Source organism: Pollicipes pollicipes, unplaced genomic scaffold (genome assembly GCF_011947565.3).
Source record: "Pollicipes pollicipes isolate AB1234 unplaced genomic scaffold, Ppol_2.1 Scaffold_7262;HRSCAF=8765_pilon_pilon_pilon, whole genome shotgun sequence".
NCBI classification, from domain to species: Eukaryota; Metazoa; Arthropoda; class Thecostraca; order Pollicipedomorpha; family Pollicipedidae; genus Pollicipes; species Pollicipes pollicipes.
The window spans coordinates 4,851,180-4,864,594 of NW_023597055.1; the positions used below are offsets into that span (position 1 = coordinate 4,851,180).

The following is a 13,415-nucleotide window of genomic DNA, read 5'->3' on the forward strand; positions in this document are numbered from 1 at the left end:
AGCAATCACGAGCCATGGGCGCAACCGGGATCCGAACCCGGCTCCCCACGTGGGGATCCGACACTCTAACCACTCGGCCATTACACCCCTTGCTTTGGGCAGATCACCTACAGTTGGAGTAAACCACAAAGGTGTTCAAGGCAATGGTGAGACCGCAGCCCCGTTGCGCTCGCGTGGGCTGAATAAAACAAACGCAATCACGGCACCAACGTGGTTAGACGCGTGCGGGGACCCGCGCCAACGCCGGCTCCGCGTGCATTCCGTGCTTTCATTATCTGAGGCGCTCAACAGTAAACCCCTGGTACATGGGCTCTCAGGTTCCCGTTTACACCCGCTGGGGGTGCCGCCGCCGAACCATCGCTCACAGCGGGCAGGCCCTCGACCGGGTTATCGGGTCTTGAGCGGTCGTCGCCGCCGCCGGTGGTCACCGGGAGATGGGTGTGGGAGGGGCTCACGGGCACGACGGGGGACTGGGCTTAACACCTGTGAGAAGGAGAACTGTACAAACGTGAAATTAATAGTTGCAAACTTTGCCCAGAGCCCAGAAACCCAGCTCTGCTCAGAGCCATCATCTACAAAAATGCAAATTGGTTAACGCATAATTTGGCTGAGCTAACGCCAAACAATGAAGCAGGAGGTTAGTTGTGGCCCAAGTGGTTACCTGAATAGGCGCAAGTAGCCACTTCCGAACATCGTCGTGCCACCGGGTATCATACACGTGCTAAAAGAGAAAATGCATGACAAAACAAAAATGTTTTTGGTTGTCTGGTTTCGCTTTGTACAGGATTGATGGGAGCTGTAGAAACAATTCACAGCAGCTATCGGCAGGGCCTACCTACCTCATTTTCTCCTTGGCCTCCTCAAACGTGTCCGTATAGAAGTAAACGTTCTGGAAGGCCGTGATGATGCACTCTTCTGTGCACGTCACGTCAGGATCAAATCTGACGACAAGGGTGACAAATCCGTGACATGTCACGACATGTCATATCGTGTCTTGACAAACGAGCGGGTTAGCAAAGCGCCGGTGTCGCTATGGTAGGTGGGGATATGTTAGAGATGTTAGATCTGAGATCTGATAACAAGGGTGAAATAACCGTGACATACCACGATATGTCATATCGTTTCTTAACAAGACGAGCAGGTTAACAAAGCTGGTGCTACTACGCTAGGTAGGGGTATGTTGTAGATGTTTCAAACCAACATGGTCGCACTTAATTCCCTTCGCATGTTACGAAGAACAGAAAAGCCGTCAATGTTCCTAACACAGAATCAGCTGACAAATATCATCCGGCCTCATGCGCATGACCTGGTCATGAGTGTGACCTCTGTAGGTGACAATTGTCTAAAGAACATGCAGCGATCGCAGGGGTCGGGTAGTGCTAAGTAGTCAGGCCTTAGCGCAGTCTCCGCGCAAAACATGGTGTCTCGATGGCCAAGTGATGCAATGTTCGCCGAGACACCGGGCTTGAATGTTAACGCTTGAGTTGTTTATCTCATATCCAGGATATCGGACATAAAGGTTTGATGCCTTCGTCACTCGCTGACACCGGCCACCTCCGTGGCCGGTGTCAGCAATTGCAATGTTTGCCTGCGGGCCTTCGCAGTCGGTGTCAGCGAGTGTAGTGTTTACCTGCGGACCTTGGGCCGGTGTCAGCGTGTGAGTGTTTGCCTACAGGCCGTGGCAGCCGGTATCAGCGTGTGCAGTGTTTGCCTAGACCGTGATGACCGGTGTCAGCGAGTATAGTGTTGACCTGCAGACCTTGGTAACCGGTGCCAGCGAGTGGAGTATTTGCCTGCAGACCTTGGAGATCGGTGTCAGCGAGTGTAGTGTTTACTTACAGACCTTGGCGGCCGGTATCAGCGATCGCAGTGTTTGCCTGCGGACCTTGGCGACCGGTGTCAGCGAGTGGAGTGTTTACCCGCGGACCTTGACGGCCGATGTCAGCGAGTGGAGTACTTACCTGCAGACCGTGGTGGCCGGTGTCAGCGAGTGTAGTGTTTACCTGCAGACCGTTGCGGCCGGTCAACGTGTGGAGTGTTTGCCTACAGGCCGTGGCGGCCGGTATCAGAAAATATAGTTTTAACCTGCAGTCCTTGGTGACCGGTGTCAGCGAATGTAGTGTTTACCTGCAGGCCTTGACGACGGGTGTCAGCGAGTGTATGTTTACCTGCGGACCTTGGCGCCGGTGTCAGCGAGTGTCTCAGCTCTGCGATTGAGGAGAGCAGACCGGCGCCGTACACTCTCAGCCGCCCGTTCTCCCGACACAGGCCAAACTCCACCGTGAAGAAGTAGCACTGTGAGCGGTACGGTTCGAACAGTCGGGTAGCCTGTGACGTCATCAGACAGAACTTCACCGGGAGGAGCTCTGCTGTGATTGGCACGGGACATGGCGGGAACAGTTAGGGTAGACAACTGACGTCATTATACCGCCTTATCGTGAACTTTCGAGTACTTCCCTTGGCGCATGGACAAGTAGTCAATCTTTGTAGCGAATTCTTTAAAGGCTGAATTTTCCATGGGAATAGATGAAGTTATAACTCGTAACCAAACAACCGGACCTAGCTAACCTAAGTCATCCACATTCTTGTTTCATATTGTGACCAGAGTCATAAAATCGGCTGCTACAGTCCCAGCGCTTTGTTCTACACAGCGATTATGCTCCACAGGACTTGTAATGGGTTTTACTGGCCATTGAATGAGTTCCAATACCGAGAGTCAGTAGATTGCAACTCTAATTTTCTCTCTCGTGCCAGAGCACAACATATCAATGCAAACGCTGTCCTTGTAATTTTGTGTTACTATAGCAGATATTTCCGTTTCGGTACGTGTAGCAACATTACCTTTAAGTGCGCGCTCAAACGCTAACCCTTTGTAGCATAAATGTCTTCTAGTTTGAGAACAAGAACACTGTTAAACTAGTGTTGTAGGCTACATTCCATGAATTCGAGCGAGGCACGTCGCCGAGCCCAATTCATTTTAACGATAACGCACATAAGCAGCCGTCATCGTCTTGTCATCACCCACATACATGGGTGATGATGACCGATGGCGTATCTACTGCATGGTCTGTGCCAGCCCGTACCGTGGCCAGCTTGGAGATCTCCTCGTTGGAGGCGCCCAGGCGAAGCCAGTCCGAGCTCCTGCGAGAACTGTGCGAAGCTGGGCGTTGGCCAGTAGCGGCATGTGACCCAGCAGCGTCGTGACAGCAGTCCCTGCGCCCAGCAACACGTCAGTCACGACTACGCTGGTGCGACGAGGCTACCGCGACGAGGCTACTTGTCGACGAGGCTACTGCGACGGCACTGGTCATCGCGTGGCTGCTGACATCAAGGTAACGAGCCCTGCTTGTGCCGATGATTTGTAGATTCAACAAACATCTGATTACACCATAATCACTCAATGAGCGATGTTAGTAGCCGCGAGAGATAAAGAGCGCAACTGACATCCGGTGCTTAGCGGTTTTGTTTCGTAATTTAGGCGCATATTGGGGCTTATGATACCGGTTTGTGTGTTAAGGAGGTGTAACAACTCATACCCTGGTTGAACAATGTGGACGTAACTCTTCGCTCTAGGGTGCACCAAAGGCGTAACTCATATCCGCACCAGAAAAAGCAGTGGAATAGCCTCGCACGAGATAACCCGAGTGGGATCTTGGGTGAGCCCGGAACATAGCTCACGACTCTGAGATGCGTCCGGGTATAGCTCACAGCTCTGAGATGCACCGAAGGTATAGCTCACGGTTCGGTGTGTAAAGCGGGTCGGAGCTGTGGCGGATGTACTGGGTGCAGTGGAACACCCGGAAGGCCAGCCCGGCCAGGAAGTCTCGTGGTGACAGGTAGCCGGCTACCGGCCGCAGCTGGAAGCCCGTCCTTTCTGCAGGGGACAGCGGCTCGGTTGGAGACGGAGCCGGGCCCAGTCTGAGGCGGAGCCTGAGCCGGGATCGGTCGGAGACGGAGCCGGGTTCGGTCGGAGACGGAGCCGGGCTCGGTCGGGAGACGGAGCCAGACTCGCTCAGAGACGGAGCTGGGCTCGATCGGAGACGGAGCCAGCTCGGTCTGAGACGGAGCCGGGCTAGCTCGGAGACGGAGCCAGCCGGCGTCTCACACGAACATCGGACGCCGTCTCGATTAGCCATGATGGGTTCAAACTCATGGTAAGCCATCTACAGAAGGTACGTTATCCATGCTGTACACACCACCTTAGCCATCTTACATGTCCTCCCAAAGATGGTGAATCAACTCCAGTGAGTTTTAACGCGCGAGAAGAGACATCAGTCAGACTCAAGACTCAATATTCACACTACTATGGGATGACCCAACTAGCTGGAGCTCTCAGAAATGCCTTATGACCAGCACTGCCATCCAGCCACGCTTATGCCAGCAGAGACCCGTCCCCGCAGTCGCAGTTCCAGCTCGCTCTCCGGCGCTCCGGCCAAGCCGAGCGATCCCGCCGGCATGCTCACGGCGCAGGTAGGCGTCCACGTCCGCCAGCTGGGGGATGTGGTTGTGGCGGTAGCCGCAGTAGCGACGCAGCTGGCGCCAGTTCTCCAGGTACTCCTGGCAGGCGTGCGTCTCGTACAGCTCGCTCAGCTCGCGGAATATCACACCCCTGCGCGAAGGGAATGGGTTCGGTCACGGTTGGGACCGCGCGATGGACGTCAACCGGAGAAGGGGCGGGGGAGTCTCGGGCATGATCTTCTGAAGATACCGAGCGCGGGCGTGACACGGGCGCCACCTGCCCGAAGCAGTGTGCGCGAGTGTGACGCGAGCGCCACCTGTTCTAGGTACTGCGCGCGAGTGTGACACGAGTGCCACCTATCCTAGCACTGTGCGCGAGTGCGACGCGGGTGCCACCTGTCCTAGTACTGTGCGCGAGTGCGATGCGGGCGCCACCTGCCGAATATGGAGGGCACCGGCTGGGTAGTACTGCCAACAGAAGATTTCTTGACAAGCTTTCTTTAAAAATTGTTATAATAATATTAATATAAATACAATATAAAAATAATGTTTTAATAATAAAAATTCTTAAAAACAAAAAAAAAACATATTACCAAATTAACACGGTGAGACCGTGCGGCAACCACAACAGAAACAGTCCGTCGTAGAATAATACTGGTCAAGCTTTCCCACATGGAAGCCACTCTAACTGCCATCATGAAGGAGATTATTTCGAGAACGACAGTGCAGTAGGCGCCCCTCTCCTGGCGCACGCCAACCCCGGACTTCTCTTCCACCCAGTAACCCCCTCGAAATCTCTTCTTGTATTATATAACTCAGCGCGCCTGCATCCTCCCGCCAGGTGGCGGCGTGACAGGGTGGGGTTCCAGAGCAGGATCTATAGGACTCAGCTGGTTCGTTCCGAGGTCGAGCTGTGTCAAACGACCAATCGTCTGTGGTCTCGCCGGACTTAAAGCAGCTCAACCAAATTGTCCTGAGTTAACGGTCGCATTCAGATTTCTCGGCTCACTCAATATCATCGGCCTAAAAAACCTGGCCGCGTGTCTCATGACCCACGCTCCAGCTATCACCGCGTGTCCCCTGGCCCACGCTCCTGCCCTGGCTGCGTGTCCCCTGGCCCACGCCCCATCCCTGGCTACGTGTCCCATGACCCACGCTCCAGCCCTGGCTACGTGTCCCATGACCCACGCTTCAGCCCTGGCTGCGTGTCCCATGGCCCACGCTCCAGCCCTAGCTACGTGTCCCATGACCCACGCTCCAGCCCTGGCTGCGTGTCCCATGGCCCACGCTCCAGCCCTGGCTGCGTGTCCCATGGCCCACGCTCCAGCCCTGGCTGCGTGTCCCATGGCCCACGCTCCAGCCCTGGCTGCGTGTCCCATGGCCCACGCTCCAGCCCTGGCTGCGTGTCCCATGGCCCACGCTCCAGCCCTAGCTACGTGTCCCATGACCCACGCTCCAGCCCTAGCTACGTGTCCCATGACCCCGCTCCAGCCCTGGCTGCGTGTCCCATGGCCCACGCTCCAGCCCTGGCTACGTGTCCCATGACCCACGCTCCAGCCCTGGCTGCGTGTCCCATGACCCACGCTCCAGCCCTGGCTACGTGTCCCATGGCCCACGCTCCAGCCCTGGCTGCGTGTCCCATGGCCCACGCTCCAGCCCTGGCTGCGTGTCCCATGGACCCACGCTCCAGCCCTGGCTACGTGTCCCATGGCCCACGCTCCAGCCCTGGCTGCGCGTCCCATGACCCACGCTCCACCCTGGCTACGTTGTCTCATGGCCCACGCTCAGCCCTGGCTGCGTGTCCCATGGCCCACGCTCCAGCCCTGGCTACGTGTCCCATGACCCACGCTCCAGCCCTGGCTACGGGTCTAATGACCCACGCTCCATCCCTGGCTACGTGTCTCATGGCCCACGCTCCAGCCACTGGCTGCGTGTCCCATGGCCCAGCTCCAGCCCTGGCTGCGTGTCCCATGGCCCACGCATCCAGCCCTAGCTGCGTGTCCCATGGCACACGCTCCAGCTCCGACCGCGTGTCCTCGCTACCACGCTGCAGCTTGACATATGATGTAACCAACGCTAGCTCGACGTGACCTGACGTGTGACATTGACCAGGCCCATCGGGACCAGTCACGTGACACGCTGTCGCACTCGCAGTGGCGCAAGCCTTCCGCTAGGTTTTAACCGGGGAGACGGTGACCGTCGGCCAGCAGTGAGTACCAAAACATGCGCACTCCTGATCACGAGGCTTGCTCACCATCCTGGACAACGGGTGCCGCAGCGGCCTACATGCGCCCGTTGACATTTCTCTGGCGTCTCGCAGCGGGAAGAACTCGAGGCAGGGAAGCAACGATCGCCGGGAAACAAGGGGTTTGTCTTCCTGCAGTTTAACGTTGGGCTATGGTGTTTCGTAAAACAAATGACTTTTATACGTCCCGTCACTTCAAACCTCTCCCCCCCCCCTCCGCTTCCCCCTCCCCATCTCAATCGGCAACAGGCGGCGCCACTCTGACGTTGCGACCGTTGGCTTCGGCTGATTGGACGGTAACGAGGGGTCTCAATTAACCGCGTCGAGATCACAAATTGCGTTACCTCATTAGGGGTGCGCGGCGCAAGTCGAGGCCTTGTTTCAGTTCATGCCAGTGAACAGGAAGACGCGATTGACATCAGCGGGTTTGGCGGGCACCCTCGATGCCGTGTGATACCACCGGCAGCGTGGCGCCGGCGAAGTCTGCGCTGGCATTGGCACGTAACGCCGCCTTAAATTTAATCGGAAATGATTTCCAAACCATTCCCGTTGGGGCGTTCCTCTGGTGTATTGTCTTTATGTATTGGGAGGACTGTGCTGACAGTGCCGAAGGCGACGGCTGATTTGGTCCAATCCGACATCGAAAGTCAGAGGTGCGATAGGCCATCGTGGTTAAACCGTTGTTGTGTAAGCTCTGTTCGCCGACTTGTGCTCAGAGGACAGTGTGGCGGATTGTCCTGATACATTGTCCTGATTGTCCTGATTGTCCTGTTACAGTCCGGCCTCGACCTGCATCATGCTCACCATGTCCTCGTCTCCTCCTCGGTGTACTCCACGCGGGGGATGGGCTTGTCGCTGAAAGCCGGGGTCGTCGCGTCAGAGCGCTGAGCTTGGTTGTCAGCAACACTGCAAGTCAAATGACGCCATACTGCACTACTATGTACCGCTCGGAATGAAAATCGAATAGGGCTAAATTTCGGTGCCCCCTGTGTGAGAACATTGGGGGGTTAGAATGATTCGTGGCAAAATAGCATGACCAGGACCAGAATGACTGTAATCTGGGCGACCTCCCTCGTAAATTCCGTGCGGAGTTTTTCTTTTGCACCAGCAACGTTAATACAGAAGAAAGGGTACCAATAGCACATGCTTTCAGGACCAAGAACACGCGTAAGGGAACATAAACGCCGAGAAGCGTGCTCCGGTCCCATGAAGCTATAGTGAGTTTCACGAGATGCTATGGAGATCAGAAGCAAATGCTCAGCATGCCAAAGACATTGGTGACGAAGTGAGCTCCAAACTCACTGGCGGTGGTTCATGGCGATCTCAGAGAAGTGCTGTCTCCGTTGACGATACACTTTGTCCTTAAAGCCCTGAAAACAGTGGTAAACAGGCATCGTCCACCGGCGATCCCTTTTTGCGGCGGTTATGTCGCTGTGCTTAGGCACGAGCTGGGATTCGAACGGCCTAGACTGAAAATCTCTACAAGGTTTATTGTAACAGAAAATGAAGTACCAGCTGGTTGCTCGTTGCGATTTGCAGCAACGAACCTTTCACTGATTTTTCCAGGAATATGCCTGAGAACACATGAACTATCTCTTCATCTTTTCGTTTGAAGCTCTCGGTTCTGTCTTAACAAAGGCTCGGATGACGGATGAGGGAGTGCATGTGAGCCCCAAAAGCTTTCCAGAATAAATTTACGAGAAGACATATCGGCGACGACATCGGTTAGCGGTAGACGATTGCAGAGCCAATCATTTGCGTGGTCACTGACCTGAAACGGGCCAAAGTCAGGCAATGGCTGTCAACAAATTCAAAAGCAAAGCAAAAGCAATTCCTAGGAAATCGTCCAAGAACATGTGACTACACAGTGCTAGACGACGTCGCACTGTTTTCAGATGGTTTCCTACACAACCATATCATTTAAGTTGGAATTACAGATAGTTGCGTACCCCTTGAGCCAAGTGTAAGGGACAAACCAAGGTCAAATAAAACCGCTTTATGACAATAAAAAGTTTTTTTAAGTTGATAGCTTTTGACGCTCATCTCCAATTTCTGGATAACAACGTCATCAGAAAATGTCTCGTTTTGGAGTTGAGTTTATAAATGTCATGGAAGGTCATCAACCTAGAATGACGTCAACCTACATTCCAGTTGTGGACTATGTCTGCTAGGATAGTATTTTGGACCCATAATAAATTCAACCATCAAAATAATTCCGAAGGTCTTTAGTTAGTTTTCTTTCCTGAGGGTCAAATAAGGTTACTGAATTGATAAGACCACCGGTGACATTTTGCTTGCTGTAGGTATCTAGGTTAAAGTTTATTGTGAGAGGAGACTGAGGGAACATTGGACACTAATTTAGAGTTAGACAAACCAATTTGACGTCATATGACCTGAAGATCATGACTTAGGAGCCCCAGAATTTGGTACATGTAAGATTACATACAGCCTTCCGTGCTCCGTGAATTTTGTTTCGCTAGCTTATTTCTAGCTAGCGAAATAAGCTAGCTCTATTTCGCTCTCTTATTTGTTTAATCCCAGTGATCGCCAAATTCCCCCCCCCCCTACCAAGCGCGTTGGATTTAACGGACTACGCGGGCGCGTGTCGATGTGCATTTGACGACGGCAGCCTCCTGAAAGCGTTCATTTAATGTTGCAAATTTTGGTCCGGTGGCTTGGGCCGCGGATGTCGAAGCCTGCTTGGCTTTCAGCACCGTCCTCCGGTCCCTCCTCACCGGGTGGTCCGCGTCCAGGTCGGAGCCGTACATCAGCACGCGCTGCGACTTGTCCAGGTCGGAGATCTTGCGCGGAAACCACGGCACGTCTTCGAAGTCTGCGGCAGAGCAGGTCACCGCCCGCCGCTCTCAGGTCGGCAGGGAGCGGTGCGGTTCGAAGTAGTGCATGGACGGTATCATTCGCACCACGAGATGCAAAAATGGCTTCAATATTCGGCAGTATATACTAAACTCACGGGGAATAGAAGTCAGAAAAAACTGAGCAACACAGGCAAAAAGGGCATTTGGATTAGAGATGACAACTAGACAAAAGCAAAAAAAAAAACAAGTATAACCAAAAAGTGTGCTTAAAACGACGATAGCTACCAATACCATATAATTTATAATATAAATATTATAATACCATATAACCAATGTGTGCACTATAGTCGTATCGTAACGTCGCTTAGCCAGCACTTCCTGGCGTATGCAGGTCAATAACCAACATCTCAATAATGGTGGAAAACCAACAGATGAAGGTGATTATTTCTTTTGTCAAGCACGACAAAGAGTTTTATTACCCGTCAGTCACAGCCGTTGGTTTGGTGGCGACAGGGGTGTCATGTGGTGGTCAATGGATGCAAATGTCGATTGGTAAAAATAAGAGGGGATCTTGCACATCGAGATGGGTTTGTAGGTGTGCCGCGTGTGGAAAAATCAGCTCAGTGCTTCACACGTAATTTCGTCATGCAACGCTGTTCACCTGCGGAATTTGTGTCGACATTTAATACGTAAACAAAAGGAGACGGCAACGCCTGTGCTGCAAATCACAGACATATCTCGGTCGGTAAAGTAAAACACCATTTCACATTAAAAAGTGTTGCCTCATTCCCGGACAGACCCAACCTCGTGGCGTCAGGTCATACATGCAGCGCTGGTGTTAACAACCGTTCTGGTATCGGTGGATTTGCAGCTGGATGTTCCGTAACTACGTCACAATGTAAGCATCGTTCCGCGATTCCTTTCGGAAAGGCCTGAAGTATATATTACGGGAAAAGCAACGGTGAAGTTAGAAAGGAATTTTGCTCAAAATAAAATACATTGGACCACTTTATGCTTATACGTGCGAGGCGTTACTTTTGGTATGCACCACGTCGCAACTCAATTTGCTTTCACATTCCTCTGGTAACTGCAAACATTGAGCTACAGTATGAATCTTAAATGGGAAAGCTCACACCTGATTCGCACAAGGAACTCTCATTCGTACAAAGAATTCCCATTCGTACAAGGAACTCCCATTCGTACAGGGAATTCCCATTCGCACAGTGCAGCATCCCCTCGATCACTACCGTTTTACAGAAGACGCGAAAGTTATCGCATGTGCCAAAATCATATATGAATAAACAAACGATCCACGAAAACCAACAAGAACTTGCGTGTCCAGTCTAGGATCGGGAATAGCAGGTGAGGTCAGCAGCAAACCGAAACAACAGGCACGTGCTCCGCATGCCCGCGCTATTTCCCTCTGTGTTGCAACATCAACAGCGTGTGCCAGGCTTACCGAAGCTGCTCTGGATGCTCATGCTTCTCTTCGGGAAGTCACCTCCGGAGTCGAACGCCCTGCCGCAGACACATTTACAAATGCATGGTGTGCGGATGATACATACATGGTGCATGATGTACAGAGGTGCGGACGAGCATATCGCAGCAGCGCGCCAGACGGCGAGCGGCGTAACTGACGCGGACGCGCCGGATGGTGTCACTAGGGCTTGCCCATGTCCGGCCGCCGCCCTGATCGCGCGCGGTACGCTTCATGCACAGTGTCTGAGGGCGGCACGCATCGCTCCGGACGTTTGCCGCCGTGGTAGGTCTAACGTGGCAATGGAACGGCGTTGTATTGCTTCGCGTCGTGGCAGCATGCTAGTGAGGCTGGCAGGAGAGCAAATCACGGTGTGCTGGGGAGGTGAGGTATCTGATGTTTGGCTAGGACTGCCATTTGGGCCGTGTTTTACGCGTGATGTTTCCCATGTGTGATTTAACTTTCAAGGCGCGAGCCTCTAGCGCAGTTTGCACGGGCGGAGAGTCAATGGAATTTGATGCATGCGGGTGAAGCTGCACTGTTCTTCACGTTCGTGCCTTTTAAAAATGGACCAATATAGAGCCTAAGACATAACGTGTCCTCCACAAGACAGGGAGGGAAATTTTTTGCACCGTCTAAAGTGGCCACTTACTTGAGCTGCCTTGCCTCCAGCACGTTGGTGAGATCTGATGCCAGAGATTGCATTTCCTGTCAGCATCAGAAATGGGGCGTCAAAGTTGGTACTATCCACAGAAGTGGGGCGTCAAAGGTTGGGCGTCAGAGGTTGGGGCTATCCACAGAAGCGGGCCGTCAAAGGTTGGGGCTATCCACAGAAGTGGGGTGTCAAAGGTTGGCGCTATCCACAGACGGATCACCGAATACAGCCAATACTCTTCCGTAGGTAGCATGTGCACTGTATTGACAGCTACATAGCTCGCAGTATGAAAAGTCTGGACACACTTGCTATAGCGTGGTGTCCTGCTGCTGCACCTGCCTCACCTGATGAACGTCATCAGCAAATTACGGTAACATGAACCGAGTATCGTGAATCGGGTTCGATATTCGGGCATGAATATGACCGGCGATATATGCGAAAATCAGCAGGAAATCCAGAAAGTGCTTGTATAGCCAAAAAGATGATGTGACATCTCGTGCTGATGTGCTATACATCACTCCTCGTGATGGTGGAGTTTACATCACCTTGTTGTCACACCTCGACGTCCATGTAAATCTCGTACTCGGAGTTCCTGCGCTGCGACTTGCGACTTTCAATGTACACGACGTGATTCCCCGCTCCTGAAACAAATTGACTCAACTTTTTTACAATATCGGCACAGAATTACTACGTCGAATCACGTGCCATGGTATTGCTGGATTCAAATCACCACAGTGCTATTACCAGTGCAGTGAGAGTACATTGCCCTAGGCCACTGAACTAACTGGGGGTTGATCTTCCGCTTTAACCCGATTGGCCAGTTTCGTAATGTGTTGCACCTTTATTCGCATCATTAACACCTCGCTAACGCAGATTGCCTTCAAGACTGTATGTATTAGACCGAGGCATATAGCCGGATATTGTCACCAGTGGATGCAAGTTTGTCAGATTGGCCCAACGATGTCCTTAGGACCCTTAGCATCGTTTTGTACTAGAATTTAGACCATAATTTATACGAGAACCCCTCCTTCAGGTCACCAAGGCCTGTAACCGATCCGGAGAACCTAGACGGATCTGAGAACCTCGTGAAAAGGTTTACAATTTACACGTACTTTTTAGCTTCATGAAAGCATCGGTTTTTGCTGATGTTATTGTGTAAATGTTTGTAAAGAAACTACGGGGAACGATGCAAGTTTCCGCTGGGTAGGCCACTACGTCACCAAAAATTGGGCAGGCATCTACTGCGGTCGCGAAATTTGCAATTCGATAGACATATGGCTGGCAGAAATGCTGGAAAGTTGCCTTGTTTTCATCTTTGGTGTCACTGGCGCGTTAACTTCGATGGACACCAACGGCATTGCTATTTGAGAAGTTTCGAATACGGGAAACCGGAAAACACGGATGAAGCTGAGCGAGACCAAAACACAAAGTCATACAGTGCTGGTGGCTGAAGCGCCAGAGCCGCTGACTTGGATCTGCGGGCAAAGCGTAGCGTCTGGTGATTGTAATAGAACGTAAATGACAATAATGGAACTTGGAGTTATCACAACAATCTAAGTAGCATCAACCACAAGATGCTCGTTGAAACAAAACATCTTGCCTGTTTACCTGAACGACTGCCAGCGCTTGACTGAGACCGCCCATGCCGTTCTTAAGTGAGAACACTACCGAGTTGGTGGACGATCTGAAGCCATCCATCGGCTTCTGGAATGAGGGCGGAGCGTGCGTATTAAGTTTTTGCCTACCTGAATGCAAGGTTGCGAC

The 13,415-nt window shown here is 52.4% G+C and overlaps 1 protein-coding gene across 1 annotated transcript; it reads right to left on the reverse strand.

Annotated features, from left to right (window-relative positions):
* Nucleotides 1-835: 835 nt before the first annotated feature.
* On the reverse strand, nt 836-11,700 carry LOC119113797 (tryptophan 5-hydroxylase 1-like). Its single transcript, XM_037238031.1, is given in 12 exon segments — nt 836-941; nt 2,177-2,295; nt 3,084-3,122; nt 3,124-3,165; nt 3,167-3,213; nt 3,740-3,874; nt 4,464-4,609; nt 7,508-7,558; nt 8,006-8,073; nt 9,439-9,536; nt 10,979-11,037; nt 11,649-11,700. Coding segments are annotated over 11 exon segments (873 nt in total). The 5' UTR covers nt 11,001-11,037; nt 11,649-11,700.
* Nucleotides 11,701-13,415: the final 1,715 nt, after the last annotated feature.